This window comes from Oncorhynchus mykiss, chromosome 10, assembly GCF_057628025.1.
Source record: "Oncorhynchus mykiss isolate SJ-2025 chromosome 10, ASM5762802v1, whole genome shotgun sequence".
Classification (NCBI taxonomy): domain Eukaryota; kingdom Metazoa; phylum Chordata; class Actinopteri; order Salmoniformes; family Salmonidae; genus Oncorhynchus; species Oncorhynchus mykiss.
Window position 1 is genome coordinate 23,898,536 of NC_143031.1, and position 19,070 is coordinate 23,917,605.

General features: G+C 41.8%; 1 protein-coding gene across 8 annotated transcripts in view; it reads left to right on the forward strand.

Annotated features, from left to right (window-relative positions):
- LOC110533527 (protein turtle homolog B) overlaps positions 1-19,070 on the forward strand; it is a 192,222-nt gene that overhangs the window by 149,457 nt on the left and 23,695 nt on the right. For 4 of the 8 annotated variants that reach the window (XM_090186177.1, XM_090186178.1, XM_090186173.1 and 1 more), the window contains exons 15-18: positions 669-753; positions 4,240-4,404; positions 4,544-4,589; positions 17,091-17,177. In XM_090186177.1, the coding sequence (XP_090042303.1) occupies positions 669-753; positions 4,240-4,404; positions 4,544-4,589; positions 17,091-17,177 (383 nt within the window). The remainder of the gene's footprint in view (positions 1-668; positions 754-4,239; positions 4,405-4,543; positions 4,590-17,090; positions 17,178-19,070) is intronic. The other 4 variants (XM_090186172.1, XM_090186171.1, XM_090186175.1 and 1 more) reach the window with 1 other exon arrangement.

The following is a 19,070-nucleotide window of genomic DNA, read 5'->3' on the forward strand; positions in this document are numbered from 1 at the left end:
AATGTATTTTTCCACCAACGTTGAAAAAAATCTATATTCCTTTGTTGTATGTCGGATTGCGCTCCTGGCGTGAAATGTTTAGTGTGTTTTTTTGTCTCATTCAGCCATCAGTCACAGGACGCATCCCAAATGGAAACCTATTTATTTTATAGTGCACTAATTTTAAACATGGCTCAAGTAGGATACTAAATACCATATTAGCACTATAAATGGAATAGGGTGCCATTTGGAACGCGGACACATTCTATGCAGGTACTTTATTCTAGCATGACTCCCAACACCCACTCACACTTCTCTATCACTCATTACACCTATACTGTAGCACATTCCTGCAGCTCGCTTTTTACTCAAGCTATTGAGGTAATTGGACCACGAGGGACTGTCTATTTGTTGCTCTGCCTTTTTACCTCTTTGCTAAAATACAGTTAGTGATGCGAAACATTTTCAAGCCCACTTTGACAGGTAGATTTCCTTGTGGATTTCCTCCTAAAACGAACAAACTGGTTTCTTTTTGTAAACAATCGTTTTTATTGACTCTAAGAAGAATTGGACAAACTACAACATGAATGACAGAGTTCAACATTAAACAGATGTTTCACTAACACACACAAATACAGTGTTTCCTCTGCCCCTGTCTTACTCTCATCTCCCTGGTGTGTGTGACTTAGGAGGCATGGTATGAGTTCCGGGTCATAGCAGTCATGGAGGAACTGGTCAGCGAGCCCAGTAACACAGTAGGAGTGTCCAGTACAGGTGAGTAAACAACACACCTCTGCATAAATGTCTATGGACACCCCTTCATCACACAAAACATGTCAAGGATTTGAGAGACAGAGGCATGGGGCAAGTGGCAGACTAAAATTGAGATATGACAGACATTAACTGAAAACATGACAAAACAAAGCAAATGGGGAAATAATTGTAGCGATTCATCCTGTTAAAAAAAACTGTAATGTAATTTGGTGGAGTGGTAATTTAATGACCCATTTAAATCCCACAAAACTGTATAAAATGATCATACAAAATATACACTACCAGTCAAAGGTTTTTGAACACCTACTCATTCAAGTGTTTTTCTTTATTTTTACTTTTTCTACATTGTAGAATAATAATGAAGACATCAAAACTATGAAAGAACACATGTAGTAACCAAAAAAGTGTTAAACAAATCAAAATATATTTATATTTGAAATTCTTCAAATAGCCACCTTGATGACAGCTTTGCACACTCTTGGCATTCTCTCAACCAGCTTCACCTGGAATGCTTTTCCAACAGTCTTGAAGGAGTTCCCACATATGCTGAGCACTTGTTGGCTGCTTTTCTTTCACTCTGCGGATTGTGGAGGCCAGGTCATCTGATGCAGCACTCCATCACTGTCCTTCTTGGTCAAATAGCACTTACACAGCCTGGAGATGAGTTGGGTCATCGTTTTGTTTGAAAAACAAACCAGATGGGATGGCGTATCGCTGCAGAATGCTGTTGTAGCCATGCTGGTTGTGTGCCTTGAATTCTAAATAAATCATAGATAGTGTCACCAGCAAAGCACCGTGGGAAATACACATGCGGAGATCATCCGTTCATCCACACCACGTGTCACAAATACACGGCTGTTGAAACCAAAAATCTTCAATTTGGACTCCAGACCTAAGGACAAATTTCCACCAGTCTAATATCCATTGCTCGTGTTTCTTAGCCCAAGCAAGTCTCTTCTTATTATTGGTGTCCTTTAGTAGGTTTCTTTGCAGCAATTTGACCATGAAGGCCTGATTCACACAGTCCCTTACCTTGTCACAACACAACTGATTGGCTCAAACGCATTAAGAAGGAAATAATTTCCACAAATGAACTTTTAAGAAGGCACACCTGTTAATTTACATGCATTCCAGGTGACTACCTCGTGAAGCTGCTTGAGAGAATGCCAAGCGTGTGCAAAGCTGTCATCAAGGCAAAGGGTGGCAAAACTATAGTTTTGGCAAGAATCTCAAATATAAAATATATTTTGATTTGTTTAACACTTCTTTGGTTACTACATTACTTCCATATTTGTTATTTCATAGTTTGTATGTCTTCACTATTATTCTACAATGTAGAAAATAGTACAAATAAAGAAAAACCCTTGAATGAGTTGGGTGTTCTAAAACTTTTGGCTGGTAGTGTATATTGTAAGAGATCCAGAGGGATTGCCAATTCTTAAGTGTCAAACGTGACAATGACCATAGGAGTTAGCAAGACAGCACTAACACATCTGGGACCAGGCACGAATACTTCCTGGAACAGCCTGAAAAGTATGACATCACAAAACCCCCGTTCATATTCCTCCTATGGCCATTCCCGGGTGGAGCAGTGGTTAATGTACTGCAGCGCCAGCTGTGCCATCAGAGTCCCTGGGTTCGCGTCCAGGCTCTGTCGTAACCGGCCGCGACCGGGAGGTCCGTGGGGCGACGCACAATTGGCCTAGCGTCGCCCGGGTTAGGGAGGGCTTGGTCGGTAGGGGTGTCCTTGTCCCAGCGACTCCTGTGGCGGGCTGGGCGCAGTGTGCGGTGTGGCCAGGTGCACGGTGTTTCCTCCGGCGCATTGGTGCGGCTGGCTTCCGGGTTGGATGCGTGCTGTGTGGCTGGGTTGTGTATCGGAGGACGCATGACTTTCAACCTTCGTCTCTCCCGAGCCCGTACGGTAGTTGTAGCGATGTGGCTGGGTTGTGTATCGGAGGACGCATGACTTTCAACCTTCGTCTCTCCCGGTAGTTGTAGCGATGAGACAAGATAGTAGCTACTACAACAATTGGATACCACGAAAATGGGGAGACAAATTTCATTAATTCATTCATTAATCTTCAGTGCTGTCAGGTTGAAATACTCTCTACCCTATGATGTTGTTCTGGTGTGACTGTGAGCAACTGTGAAAGCATTGCCAGAGAAAAAAAAAAATTATTCTTCAAAATAATCAAACTTTACTATTTAATTACTGCAGTAATGGAGCTGGTCGGTAATAACCCCTGGAGGTGATCAAGCTGGTTTGAGCCACAGCATTTTATAGCAAATCCTCCTTCAGTCTACATGACACACAACAGATGTACTGTATGGAATGGGTCACACATTTGTCTGAAAGATACTTATAATTCACAGCAGACAGTATTTGCTCTAAAAACATGAGAACTCATTGTGTAGAGACCAGTGTCTGGCCCCCCAACTCCATACTGGAGTCATCTCTCTATGGTACCTTGTAGAACAGAAACATTAACTCATGCTCTGGAATGCGGTATCACCCAAAGACATCGTAAATCTTCCAGAGGCCCATCCTCAGTAGAACACATACAAATTAGCATTCTAATAACCCCTTATTCTGTTGCATAAAACAAACATTTGATGCAATTACAGCATTATAACATAATCTTGTAATTTCCACCATAATTCACAAGTTTACTTCCTAAACTTGGAAGTACTTTGCTGCCCCCTCCTGATTAAATACTTGTACTACAATATTTTAACAGTATTTGATCACAGTCTTGCTGAATGTTGATATTTCAAATTCTCCCCAAGATAAAATGAGGAGGGCGGGAACATATTCACTATCCAGTCATCTAGACAGTCTGTGGTCATGAAAGGATAGTAGATGAGGAAAGGAGTTTCCTAATCCATTTCCATTAAGTGTCTATCGATTCAGGACAATAAATGATGAGTCGCTGAATCAGGTGAATTGGACGGCCAGTTGGTGTGGTGATTGGCAGGAGCCAGCTAGACACACACACACACACACGGACACACACACAGTTGGTGTGGTGACTGATAGAGGCCTGCAGATGTCAGATGTCAGGCCCTCCCATACATAGTAATCAGTTACATTCTCCTTAAAGTCCAAGCCTAGTACAAAAGGCTATGTAGAGTTACTCAAGTCATTTACACAATGTAATACACTTTTGTTGCTCACAAGATTGCATGTTTAATGGCTAGACTGGAAATATTTAGTTTACTAATATTTAGTTTACTATACCAATATAAAGCGAGTATACTTATTATTGTGGGTGGATATCGGTCACAGTATTGTTTTGGGTCAAAGACCTCTCCAAGCCTATAGCCTCCTGGCAGACAAGTCATGTCATGTCTCACTCTCACTCTCTTTCCCTCTCTCTTCCTCCCTCTCTCCCCTCCCCCTCTTCCTATCCTACACTCCCCCAAACACTCTTTCTCCCCTCACGCTCCTCTCTCTTTTTCTTTCACACCCACCCTCATCTCCCCCAGACTTCTTCCCACCCCCGGAATTGGTGGATGAGGGGGGGCTGGCGCGGCCGGTGGTGGCTGGCATCGTGGCTACCATCTGTTTCCTGGCAGCTGCTGTCCTCTTCAGCACACTGGCAGCCTGCTTCGTCAACAAGCAGCGCCGACGAACGCTCAAGAGGAGGAGAGGTGAGACATACAAGGATTTACAGACAGACACACATACACATGATTTGACAGCTGATAAAGCAATATAGAGCTCTCTTGATATTTCTTTGAATTGATATCAAATTAAACATTGAATTAATCCCCCCCACCTCTTTTTCAGACCCCCCACTCTCGATAACACACTGCAGAAAAAGTGTGGAAACTCCGTAAGTAACCCTAAGCCAAACAACGCTTTTCTCTTTTTCTTACTTTGTTGCAAATTATGCAAATCAAGGGCAGGGTGCACTGCATCACAACTCAAGGCTTCTAGCAGACACGCCCATCAAATAGAGAAAGCTTATTGGCAGGACCACCAATCACTGGCCAGCGATTGGCCAGATATTGACGGACAGGGGGCGGTCACTGTGTAGCTATTACCTGTAGTTCATCTCAGCATAGCCCATACTTGCTTTTTAACGATCATATTTGGAACGATACTTGTTGCGTACAGTAAATGCTCAATATGATATTGAAAAAATACAACTCATATTTTATAAACATTTACCAAATTCAAATCATGTTGTCGATAATTCCCAACAAAATGCGGCCTAGAGAAAACACTTTCAGCTACCTGTTTTCATTCATGTAATTTTAATGGACTAGTAGAGCTGAGCTTGTACACAAGCTTGTCTTTGTCACGGCCCGGGAAGTTCAATTCATCGTTGTTGACCTTGTTTTCCTAATAACAGTGGGACTGAACGATCAATATCTCTTGGTCACGGAGAGGTTGTCATGGCCGTGTTCACAAACATTGGTGTCTAATCTAGCAACCAAGTCTTTGTGTGTGTTCCCTTATATAGGGCACTACGTTTGACCAGAGCCATATGGGTGGGTGCTGGTAAAAAAAAAAGTAGTGCACTATAAAGGGAATGGGGTGTAATTTGAGACGCAGCCCAAGTCTTTTAGTATCAAAAGAAAACAATCCTACATAGAGACATCAATCAAAAATCCCTGACATTAAAGGCAGAACGTTTGATAATTATTTGAGGGCGGTGCTTCAAAGGTTGGACAAATGGTTCTCCCTCAGATCTTTCCAAGGGCCTCATTTGGCTACTGTGGCCTCATTGAAATAGCATCTTAATTGCCACATAGATTCTCTCTTTCTCAAACTCATTCCTTCTGTGAGCTTTGAGAACTGAACAAGCATATATCGTTGAGCTGCATTCCATGGTAGTATAATATATTTTGATCCACTCACTTACAGAGCATGTTTTGTTGAACTCCTGGTGTAGTGGTACTAATATTGCAACAGGACGTACAACCAACATTTTAGGGGAAGATAATGTGTTATTTCTGTAAAGTTGTGGTGTTTTAAATGTCATGTAAGAGGTAAAAAAAAAACCGAAGTAACAGGTAAGTATCCAATTCATCACTGTAGCCTGTTATTTTTCCAAAAGCTGCCACTTGATTGTGATTCCTGTCTTTAGCCCTCGTCTTGGGACTCCATTTGACCCTTTTAACACTAAAGTGCCGACCCGAACCCTACTGTGCTGGTTCGGATGTTTTCCTTCCACATTGTCCTATCCTGCAAACTTCCAGCAACTATGGTGGGTATGTAACCAGGCCAGCCAAGTACGGCTCGGCTTGTCATGGCCCGGCTCAGTAGTAATGTGAAAAGGGTTATATAGTCCAGATGACCTGGCCTCCACAATCCCCCGACCTCAACCAAATGGAGATTGTTTGGGATGAGTTGGACCGCAGAGTGAAGGAAAAGCAGCCAACAAGTGCTCAGCACATGTGGGAACTCCTTCAAGACTGTTGGAAAAACATTCCAGGTGAAGCTGGTTGAGAGAATGCCAAGAGTGTGCAAAGCTGTCATCAAGGTGGCTATTTGAAGAATTTCAAATATAAATATATTTTGATTTGTTTAACACTTTTTTGGTTACTACATGATTCCATATTTGTTATTTCATAGTTTTGATGTCTTCACTATTATTCTACAGTGTAGAAAATAGTACAAATAAAGAAAAACCCTTGAATGAGCAGGTGTTCTAAAACTTTTGACCCGTAGTGTAGGTTTGGTAAATCATAAATCAATTCTAAACGTCTTGTTACAGTGTTTGCATTCAAGGTCAGTATTTTATGTAAGGGTGCAAGGGTATTTTATGTAAGGGTATAAGGGTATTTTATGTAAGGGTATAAGGGTATTTTATGTAAGGGTATTAGGGTATTTTATGTAAGGGTATAAGGGTATTTTATGTAAGGGTATAAGGGTATTTTATGTAAGGGTATAAGGGTATTTTATGTAAGGGTATAAGGGTATTTTATGTAAGGGTATAAGGGTATTTTATGTAAGGGTATAAGGGTATTTTATGTAAGGGTATAAGGGTATTTTATGTAAGGGTATAAGGGTATTTTATGTAAGGGTATAAGGGTATTTTATGTAAGGGTATAAGGGTATTTTATGTAAGGGTATAAGGGTATTTTATGTAAGGGTATAAGGGTATTTTATGTAAGGGTATAAGGGTATTTTATGTAAGGGTATTAGGGTATTTTATGTAAGGGTATTAGGGTATTTTATGTAAGGGTATAAGGGTATTTTATGTAAGGGTATAAGGGTATTTTATGTAAGGGTATAAGGGTATTTTATGTAAGGGTATAAGGGTATTTTATGTAAGGGTATAAGGGTATTTTATGTAAGGGTATTAGGGTATTTTATGTAAGGGTATAAGGGTATTTTATGTAAGGGTATAAGGGTATTTTATGTAAGGGTATTAGGGTATTTTATGTAAGGGTATAAGGGTATTTTATGTAAGGGTATAAGGGTATTTTATGTAAGGGTATTAGGGTATTTTATGTAAGGCAAATTATACCAGAGGGCTTAAAAAAAATTGGGGGTGGGGGACGTGGCACCCTGGGCCACAGGCACTAGCTTTACTCTGCTCAACAGTTTACCATGGTACACTAAAACACTTTATCAATGTTGTCATGGAAAGTTGACACATTTTCCAAACTCTGAAATCACACTTGAAAAGAACAACTGACAAAACTGCTCACTGAGCCTAATGAGATAAATTCTCTTGTTCTTCAATTCATTAATTTAATGAACCACTCTTGTGTGTGTCTTCTCCCCCCAGTTCTAATAACTGCCACCTTTGATGACTTTTGGATATGGCTTAATGGTTTACACACCATGCCAAGGAGAAATCTCTTGCGTTGTACATATGATCCTATTATTTGTGTAATATGCAGTACTCATCATCAACGTTGCATACTTTCCATCCACTTGGCATTGAAGAAAAAGTGAAGGAGTTTGCCTTGGCTATGGTTATGCAATTGAACGTTATCTTCCAAATCTCTCTAATAACTGTACATATTATAAGGCTTGAACATAGTCACAGAAGGAAGAGAACAGAAATGTAAAACAAAGTTTAATGTATTGTTGTCAATGGGGTATTTATGGACAATCCATTTTTCTTGGAGGGCAAGCTGTCATTATTGGCTTCTGTAAATGTTGGCACAAGCCAATTACACTCCAGTTCACTAAGTCATTTTTGAGCAATAGAACAATGAAAGATATATATATACACAGTGCATTCGGAAAGTATTCAGACCCTTTTACTTTTTCCACATTTTGTTACATACATTTTTTCCCCCACTCAATCTACACACAATACCCCATAATGACAAAGCAAAAACATGTTTTTAGAAAGTTTTGCAAATGTATATAACATTTACATAAGTATTTAGACCCTTTGTTGAAGCACCTTTGGCAGCGATTACAGCCTCAAGTCTTTTAAGGGTATAATGCTACAAGCTAGGCACAACTCGATTTGGGGAGTTTCTCCCATTTCTCATGGGGAGTGTCGCTGCACAGCTATTTTCAGGTCTTTCCAGCAATGTTCGATTGGGTTCAAGTCCGGGCTCTGGCTGGGCCACACAAGGACCTTCAGAGACTTGTCCCGAAGCCATTCCTGCGTTGCCTTGGCTGTGTGTTTAGGGTTGTTGTCCTGTTGGAAGGCAAACCTTTGCCCCAGTCTGCGGCCCTGAGCGCTCTGGAGCAGGTTTTCATCAAGGATCTCTCTGTTCTTCGCTCCATTCATCATTACCTTGATCCTGACTAGTCTCTCAATCCCTGTCGCTGAAAAACATCCCCACAGCATGGTGCTGCCACCACCATGCTTCACCGTAGGGATGGTTACAGCTTTCTTCCAGATGTGACTCTTGGCATTAGGCCAAATAGTTCAATCTTGGTTTCATCAGACCTTAGAATCTTGTTTCTCATGGTCTGAGAGTCCTTAAGGTGTGCCTTTTATTGAGGGGTGGCTTCTGTCTGGCCACTCTACCATAAAGGCCTGATTGGTGGAGTGCTGCAGAGATGGTTGTCATTCTGGAACGTTTTTCCATCTCCACAGAGGCACTCTGGAGCTCTGTCGGAGTGACCATCAGGTTCTTGGTCACCTCCCTGACCAATGTCCTTTTCCCCCGATTGCTCAGTTTGGCAGACAATTCCTTCAACCTCATGGCTTGGTTTTTGCGCTGACATGCACTGTCAACTGTGGAACCTTATATAAACAGGTGTGTGCCTTTGCGAATCATGTCCAATCAATTGAATTTACCACAGGTGGCCTCCAATCAAGATGTAGAAACATCTCAAGGATGATCAATGGAAAGAGGATGCACCTGAGCTCAATTCCGAGTCTCATAGCAAAGGGTCTGAATACTTATGTAAATAAGGTATTTCTGTTTTTCTTTATGAATTAGCAAAAATTTCTAAAAACCTGTTTTTGGTTTGTCATTGTGGGGTATCTGTGTAGATTGATGAGGATTTAAAATATTTAATCCATTTTAGATTAAGGATGTAGCATAACAAAATGTTTAAAAAGTCAAGGGGTCTGAATATTTTCCGAATGCACTGCATATATACAGTTGAAGTCAGAAGTTTACATACACTTAGGTTGGAGCCATTAAAATTTGTTTTTCAACCACTTCACAAATTTCTTGATAACAAACTATAGTTTTGGCAAGTCGGTTAGGACATCTACTTTGTGCATGACACAAGTAATTTTTCCAACAATTGTTTACAGACAGATTATTTCATGTATAATTCACTGTATCACAATTTCAATGGGTCAGAAGTTTACATACACTAAGTTGACTGTGCCTTTAAACAGCTTATAAAATTTCAGAAAATTATGTCATGGTTCAGAAGCTTCTGATAGGCTAATTCACATAATTGGATGTGTACTTGTGCATGTATTTCAAGGCCTACTCTCAAACTCAGTGCCTCTTTGCTTGACATCATGGGGAAATCAAAAGAAATCAGCCAAGACCTCAGAAAATAAATTGTAGACCTCCACAAGTCTGGTTCATCCTTGGGAGCAATTTCCAAACGCCTGAAGGTACCACGTTCATCTGTACAAACAATAGTACACAAGTATAAACACCATGATACCACGCAGCCGTCATACCGCTCAGGAAGGAGACGCGTTCTGTCTCCTAGAGATGAACGTACTTTATTGCGAAAAGTGCAAATCAATCCCAGAACAACAGCAAAGGACCTTGTGAAGATGCTGGAGGAAACAGTTACAAAAGTATCTATATCCTCAGTAAAACGAGTCCTATATCGACATAACCTGAAAGGCCGCTCAGCAAGGAAGAAGCCACTGCTCCAAAACCGCCATGGAAATGCCAGACTACGATTTGCAACTACACATGGGGACAAAGATTGTACTTTTTGGAGAAATATTCTCTGGTCTGATGAAACAAAAATGTAACTGTTTGGCCATAATGACCATCGTTATGTTTGGAGGGAAAGGGGGAGGCTTGCAAGCCAAAGAACACCATCCCAACCGTGAAGCACAGGGGTGGCAGCATCATGTTGTGGGGGTGCTTTGCTGCAGGAGGGACTGGTGCACTTCACAAAATAGATGGCATAATGAGGGAAGAAAATTATATGGATATATTGAAGCAACGTCTCAAGACATCAGTCAGGCAGGAAATTAAAGCTTGGTCGCAAATTGGTCTTCCAAATGAACAATGACCCCAAGCATGCTTCCAAAGTTGGGGCAAAATGGCTTAAGGACTACAAAGTCAGGGGCAGGACAACAACAACAAAAAAGCATGTGCGAGCAAGGAGGCCTACAAACCTGAATCAGTTACAAAGTTTGAACACACCTACTCATTCATGGGTTTTTCTTTATTTTTACTATTTTCTACATTGTAGAATAGTAGTGAAGAAGACATCAAAACTATTAAATAACACACATGGAATCATGTAGTAACCAAAAAAGTGTTGAAAAAATCAAAATATATTTTATATTTTAATGTATTTTGCCTTGATGACAGCTTTGCACACTCTTGGCATTCTCTCAACCAGCTTCATGAGGTAGTCACCAGGAATGCATTTAAATTAACAGGTGTGCGTTGTTAAAAGTTAATTTGTGGAATTTCTTGTCTTAATGCGTTTGAGCCAATCAATTGTGTTGTGACAAGGTAGGGGTGGTATACATAAGCCCTATTTGGTAAAAGACCAAGTCCATATTATGGCAAGAACAGCTCAAATAAGCAAAGTGAAACGACAATCCATCATTCCTTTGAGACATTCAAGGTCAGTCAATACAGAATTTTCTTTCAAGCGGTATGACGAAACTGGCTCTCATGAGGACCACCACAGGAAAGGAAGACCGAGAGTTACCTCTGCTGCAGAGGATATGTTAATTGGAGTTAGCAGCCTCAGAAATTGCATCCCAACTAATTGCTTCAGAGTTCAAGTAACAGACACATGTCAATATTAACTGTTCAGAGGAGACTGTGTGAATCAGGCCTTCATTCTCAAATTGCTGCAAAGAAACCACTACTAAAGTACACCAATGATAAGAAGAGACTTGCTTAGGCCAAGAAACACAAGCAATGGACATTAGACTGGTGGAAATCTGTCCGTTGGTCTGATGAGTCCAAATTTAAGATCTTTGGTTCCAACTGCCATGTCTTTGTGAGACGCAGACTAGATGAACAGATGATCTCCGCATGTGTGGTTCCCACAGTGAAGCATGGAGGAGGAGGTGTGATGGTGTGAGGGAGCTTTTCTGGTGACACTGTCAGTGATTTATTTAGAATTCAGCATGGCTACCACAGCATTCTTCAGCGATACGCCATCCCATCTGGTTTGCGCTTAGGGGGACTATCATTTGTCTTCCTACAGGATAATGAACCAAAACACTTCCAGTCTGTGTAAGGACCGGAGGTGTGGACCAAGAAGGAGAGTGATGGAGAGCTGCATCAGATGACCTGGCCTCCACAATCACCTGAGCTCAACCCAATTGAGATGGTTTGGGATGAGTCGGACAGCAGAGTGAAGGAAAAGCAGCCAACAAGTGCTAGCATATGTGGGAACTCCTTCAAGACTGTTGAAAAATCATTCCAGGTGAAGCTGGTTGAAAGAATGCCAAGAGTGTGCAAAGCTGTCAAAAAGGCAAGGGTGGCTACTTTGAGGAATATAAAATCAAAAATATATTTTGATTTGTTTAACACATTTTTAGTTACTTCTTTTATCAAAGATTCTCTGTAATTAGTATTACGTGATCATGATTAATCAGTTGTAAATGTAATTAACTAGGAAGTCAGGGCACCAAGGAAAAATATTCAGATTACAAAGTTATCATTTCCTAAAAATAACTTTTCAGATCAATTAGTCTTCGAATGAATGAATTATTTACTTTCTCACGTTAGTCTCATTCCAAACGTCGTAAATTGTTGGTTATCTGCACAAACCCAGTCTTCACTATGAGTCATCCATACATCAATTCTCTTAAATCATTTATTTATTACTAACTAAGTAAATCACAGAAATGCATAAAAAAAAACTGTAAATATGGTTACAAGAAATTATATGAGAATGTGCCCTAGTGGGCTAAACCGGCATGGCGGCTTGTTAGACAAAAGGGGAAGTGGTGGTCGACTAAGAAGTCACTACAGAGTGATAATTACAACAATTGAAATGCTAATCGTTTGCACATGAACGCTCACTCATTCGGGAACAATTGCAATCAATACATATATTTACGCTCGGTGTGTCGTCTTGATCGCTGGTGAAAAGTTTGTTTCTTTTGTAGAATTGTCCGTCTCTCTCCCTCTCTCTCTCCGTCGTGGTTATAGTGGATAGTTCAGAGTGACATTCATTAGTTTCGTTATAGAGTGGATGTTTTGGCGGTTGTCGTTCTTCGCGTTCAATGATACTGAAATCCTAGCTGCGGACTAGTAATTAATATCAAAGACTTGTTCTTATTCTGTCGGTATCAATAGTCTAAGAGTTTAACCACGTGGTATGGTTAAAAGAATCAGCAATGGTCCACAACCTTTGTCCTCCCCTAATGGAGAAAAACATGGTCTGCAACCTTTAGCCATCTCGTAATTGAGGTAAGCTCGGTCTGCTGATCAAAAACCCGAGTGTTTTATTTTTCTAAAGGCAGAAAGGGGCTGTCCCAGGACGCCTGACCCTAACTGGGCTCAGAGGCGGTCCTCTGATTTAGTTAACTACAATCCCCTTTTTGAGTTTTCCTTCATTAAACAGTCCAAAATCACGTTGTAAAATTGTGTAAACAGTATCATACTCATTCATTCATCTTATACAACACTTAGATGTAAACCTCATATCTGAGGCTATTATATAAACAGCGTTATTGTAATGTGGCCCCACTGTCTCCCATGAGCTTCCCCAAGTTGTGACAAACAGACCAGTTCGTAGCTGGATTCTTCACCGATATTTTATACTTTCTCTGGAACATGAAATTTGTTCGTACCTCAAGTTCTGTGAAGTGGAAGGATTTCCTTTGTTCTCCATGAAAATCTACTCTCTCTATACTGCGTGTCCATGAGGAGATGCTCAGGAATTTACGACGTCTCTCTGACCATAGCAGCCTAGTTGAAGGAGGCAAGGGGGAGGCAAGGAGAGGGGGATGGGGCTTGCTATACCCAAAGAGGCCAACATCATGACAATTCCATATGTGTTATTTCATAGTTTTGATGTGTTCACTATTATTCCACAATGTAGAAAATAGTACAAATATAGAAGCCCTTGAATATCTAGGTGTGTCCAAACTTTTGACTGGTACTGTGTATACACTACCACACTAAGCAATTTTTTGTCCATTAAAATAACATCAAATTTATCAGAAATACAGTGTATACATTGTTAATGTTGTAAATAACTATTGTAGCTGGAAACGGCAGATTTTTAGAGGAATATCTACATAGGCGTACAGAGGCCCATTATCAGCAACCATCACTCCTGTGTTCCAATGGAACGTTGTGTTAGCTAATCCAAGTTTATAATTTTAAAAGGCTAATTGATCATTAGAAACCCTTTTGCAATTAAGTTTAGCACAGCTGAAAACTGCTGTACTGATTAAAGAAGCAATAAAACTGGATTATTTAGACTAGTTGAGTATCTGGAGCATCAGCATTTGTGGGTTCGATTTCCAGGCTCAAAATGGCCAGAACCAAATAACTTTCTTCTGAAACTGGTCAGTCCATTCTTGTTCTGAGAAATGAAGGCTATTCCATGTGAGAAATTGCCAAGAAATGAAAGATCTCGTACAACGCAGTGTACTACTCCCTTCACAGAACAGCGCAAACTGGCCCTAACCAGAATAGAAAGAGGAGTGGGAAATTTCTCACCTGGAATAGCCTTAGAACTGTTTGGCCATAATGACCATTTTTATGTTTGGAGGAAAAAGGGAGAGGCTTGCAAGCTGAAGAACAACATCCCAACATGAAGCACGGGGGTGGCAGCATCATGTTGTGGGGGTGCTTTGCTGCAAGAGGGACTGGTACACTTCACAAAATAGATGGCATCATGAGGGAAGAAAATTATGGGGATATATTGAAGCAATATCTCAAGTAATCAGTCAGGAAGTTAAAGCTTGGTCGCAAATGGGTCTTCCAAATGGACAATGACCCCAAGCATACTTCCAAAGTTGTGGCAAAATGGCTTAAGGACAACAAAGTCAAGGTATTGGAGTGGCCATCACAAAGCCCTGACCTCAATCCCATAGCAAATGTGTGGGCAGAACTGAAAAAGCGTGTGCAAGCAAGGTGGCCTACAAACCTGACTCAGTTACACCAGCTCTGTCAGGAGGAATGGACCAAAATTCACCCAACTTAAGGTGAGAAGCTTGACCCAAGTCAACAATTTAAAGGCTATGCTACCAAATACTAATTGAGTGTATGTAAACTTCTGACCCACTGGGAATGTGATGAAAGAAATAAAAGCTGAAATAAATCATTCTCTCTACTATTATTCTTACATTTCACATTCTTAAAATAAAGTGGTGAGCCTAACTGACCTAAGAAGGATTTTTTTACTAGGATTAAATCTCAGGAATTGTGAAAAACTGAGTTTAAATGTATTTGGCTAAGGTGTATGTAAACTTCCGACTTCAACTGTGTGTATATATATACACTGCTCAAAAAAATAAAGGGAACACTAAAATAACACATCCTAGATCTGAATGAATGAAATATTCTTATTAAATACTTTTTTCTTTACATAGTTGAATGAGCGGACAACAAAATCACACAAAAATTATCAATGGAAATCAAATTTATCAACCCATGGCGGTCTGGATTTGGAGTCACACTCAAAATTAAAGTGGAAAACCACACTACAGGCTGATCCAACTTTGATGTAATGTCCTTAAAACAAGTCAAAATTAGGCTCAGTAGTGTGTATGGCCTCCACGTGCCTGTATGACCTCCCTACAACGCCTGGGCATGCTCCTGATGAGGTGGCGGATGGTCTCCTGAGGGATCTCCTCCCAGACCTAGACTAAAGCGAGACATGATTTCCCAGATGTGCTCAATTGGATTCAGGTCTGGGGAACGGGCGGGCCAGTCCATAGCATCAATGCCTTCCTCTTGCAGGAACTGCTGACACACTCCAGCCACATGAGATCTAGAATTGTCTTGCATTAGGAGGAACCCAGGGCCAACCACACCAGCATATGGTCTCACAAGGGGTCTGAGGATCTCATCTCGGTACCTCTGGCGAGCACATGGAGGGCTGTGCGGCCCCCCAAAGAAATGCCACCCCACACCATGACTGACCCACCGCCAAACCGGTCATGCTGGAGGATGATGCAGGCAGCAGAACGTTCTCCACAGCGTCTCCAGACTCTGTCACGTCTGTCACATGTGCTCAGTGTGAACCTGCTTTCATCTGTGAAGAGCACAGGGCGCCAGTGGCGAATTTGCCAATCTTGGTGTTCTCTGGCAAATGCCAAACGTCCTGCACGGTGTTGGGCTGTAAGCACAACCCCCACCTGTGGACGTCGGGCCCTCATGCCACCCTCATGGAGTCTGTTTCTGACCATTTGAGCAGACACATGCACATTTGTGCCCTGCTGGAGGTCAATTTGCAGGGCTCTGGCAGTGCTCCTCCTGCTCCTCCTTGCACAAAGGCGGAGGTAGCGGTCCTGCTGCTGGGTTGTTGACCTCCTACGGCCTCCTTCACGTCTCCTGATGTACTGGCCTGTCTCCTGGTAGCGCCTCCATGCTCTGGACATTACGCTGACAGACACAGCAAACCTTCTTGCCACAGCTCGCATTGATGTACCATCCTGGATTAGCTGCACTACCTGAGCCACTTGTGTGGGTTGTAGACTCCGTCTCATGCTACCACTAGAGTGAAAGCACCGCCAGCATTCAAAAGTGACCAAAACATCAGCCAGGAAGCATAGGAACTGAGAAATGGTCTGTGGTCACCACCTGCAGAACCACTCCTTTATTGGGGGTGTCTTGCTAATTGCCTATAATTTCCACCTGTTGTCTATTCCATTTGCACAACAGCATGTTAAATGTATTGTCAATCAGTGTTGCTTCCTAAGTGGACAGTTTGATTTCACAGAAGTGTGATTGACTTGGAGTTACATTGTGTTGTTTAAGTGTTCCCTTTATTTTTTTTGAGCAGTGTGTATTATATATACATGAATATATACACACCTTTACTTATTCTCCATCCCACCAATATGAACTATTAACTGCTAATAGGTTTAGGGTTGAAAGTAAGAAGGAGGTTTGGAAATGTCTCCCAAAAGACATAGGAACAAGGGTGTGTGTGGTGCTGCTACCAAAGCCAGACGGAGGGATACCCCCGTTCTCTCTGAAATGCATTACTTCCACAGTACTCAGTATGTAGTCCTAGCATGTGTAGGTGTCTAATGGTATGCTGAATGACTCATTGTGCCTAATAAATGGAGAGCTTGTCAGACGTGCATTGTACAAATATCTTCTTGTGTCTTTCGCTCCTCCTTGTATTCTTTATTCCTCTCTGTTTCTAGCTCTTGCTTCTATCTCCTCTCCTCCCTTTTCTCTCTGTCTTGCCTCCCTTTTGCTTTCTGCTTGTTTCTCTGACTCAGGTTATCCCCAGGTTTCTCTTCCCGTTTCTCTGACTGTATCTCTTTCTCCCCCCCTCTCTGTCTCACTGTCTCTCCATCTTTTTATCCCTACCCACACACCCTCTGTCACTCACTCCGTTTCTCTGACCATCTCTTTCTCTCTCCCTCCCTCCTCTCTGTCTCTCCTCTATCATCCCTCACTCTCTTTCTCTCTCTCTTTCTCTGTTTGGACATGTGGAAGCTCTGGAGACTCATTGACAGCATTCCTCCTCCTCCCTCTTCTCCCCTCTTTTTCTTCCTCCTCTCCCGTCTCTGTTGTATTTCCCACCGCAGGACTCCTCTTAGCCCATTGCCCGGCATAGAGCCCTACTGTGAGGGGCCAGACGCCAGCAGCTACCAGCCCCCGCCCTCCAGCCCTCAGTGAGTGTGGCTACCTGCACCTTGTTCAGCCCGCCCCTCAGTCAGTGTGCTGCTGGCTGGCTTGGCCACATGCTTCGTGTGCTGGGCACAGTCGCACGGTCACATGCTGGTTCAAGCAATTGGGGCCCTAAGCTCCCTCACGGTTCACTCACAGGAGATGCAGAATTATTGAACAGATACAGCTGTAAAAAGATACACACTAAGCAACCTACCTGGAGTCATACTTGTTTTATGGTCCATGGAGATAGTCATAGTCTTAGATGTCCAGCAGAGGGTGACGTGCGTACAGCATTGTTGGGTAGTGCCCTTTGAGAAAGCTGTTGAGCTGAATTTAAATACATCCAAATCAAGACGAAAGCCCTAGATCCCGATATCTCAGAAATTTTCCCAAATTGGGCCAACTAGCAATTCAGACCAGTACTATGAATGGTCTCCCCGAGGTGCGTGCAAACATAGCGTGATAGCACCGCGAACTGAGAAGGATTTTCAGCGGTCAGACTGCTCCAAATTCAAACTGACATATAAGCCATGGTAAGTGGTGTAACTACAGTGAATTACACTGAGTGTACAAAACATTAAGAACACCTGCTCTTTAAAAACATATATTGATGTGCTTTTGAATGCTGCTGTGTTTTTCACGCGCAACAGTTTCCCGTGTGTCAAGAATGGTCCACCACCCAAAGGACATCCGGTCCACTTAAAACAACTGTGGGAAGCATTGGATTCAACACGGGCCAGCATCCATGTGAAACACTTTCGATACCTTGTTAAGTTCATTCCCCGAAGAATTGAGGCTGTTCTGAGGGCTAAAGGGGGTGCAACTCAATATTAGGATGGTGTTCTTAATGATTTGTACACACACTGTATATGAATAACACAAGTGCCTGATTCAACATTGTACAGGAGTCCATTGTATTCAGTTTTCCCGAAATGGTACCAATTGCCCCCGATGCTGACCACCATGCTGGACATGTAAGATGAAACCACTCCAGTGTGGTTGTTTACTCTTCTTTGAATCGACAGACGACTCTGTCCCATTGAGGATTTCCACTGGGCCTACACACCCAGTATTCTCTCTTCCCATCTCGTGGGTTTCATTGGTCGGCTGCTGCTGCTGCTGCTTCTCCTCACGTCCCACCCCCTAACTTCCCTCCTGTGCCATACACTGAGAATATAACAGCAACATTAGAGGAACATATTGCCACTTGTCATGAAGCTCATGGGCATAGCATCCCATGCTCTGGTCTGACCTGTTTAAAATCTAGCACAGGTAGACCAATGGCATTTTAAGTTTGGGATGGCTATATAAAGGGAACAGGTCTGGTGTACAACAACTGGAAAGCAATGGGTTTGGTTAATTGATTACATCAGGGAGACCATTGGAAAATGTAGTCTCTTTTGTTCTACTTCAAATGAGATTGATATTCAACAGAAGCTGACAGTTATTCAGTAATTATGACAATTTGCTTTTACTGCCCCCATTATCTGTTACTTTAATTTCTAGTCAAACCTGTTGTCCCTGCATCAATGTGTACAATGTGTGGAGAGTTTGGGCAAATGTAACTTTCTTTCCCTATCAAAAGTGCAAATTACTCCCACAGTTATTTGAAGTCTGGGCTATCCAACTCCAAAAAGACCCCTAGAAGTCTTTAGTTTGGGGGAAGGTTAGGTTACCACATAATTCAAATAACTCTGTGGCAGTGACATATGTCAAGACCCACCCACACAGTTTACATATACAGTACCAGTCAAAATGTTGGACACACCTACTCAGTCAAGGGTTTTTCTTTATTTTGACTATTTTCTACATTGTAGAATAATAGCGAAGACATCAAAACTATGTAGTATCATGTAGTAACCAAAAAAGTGTTAAACAAATCAAAATGGTATATT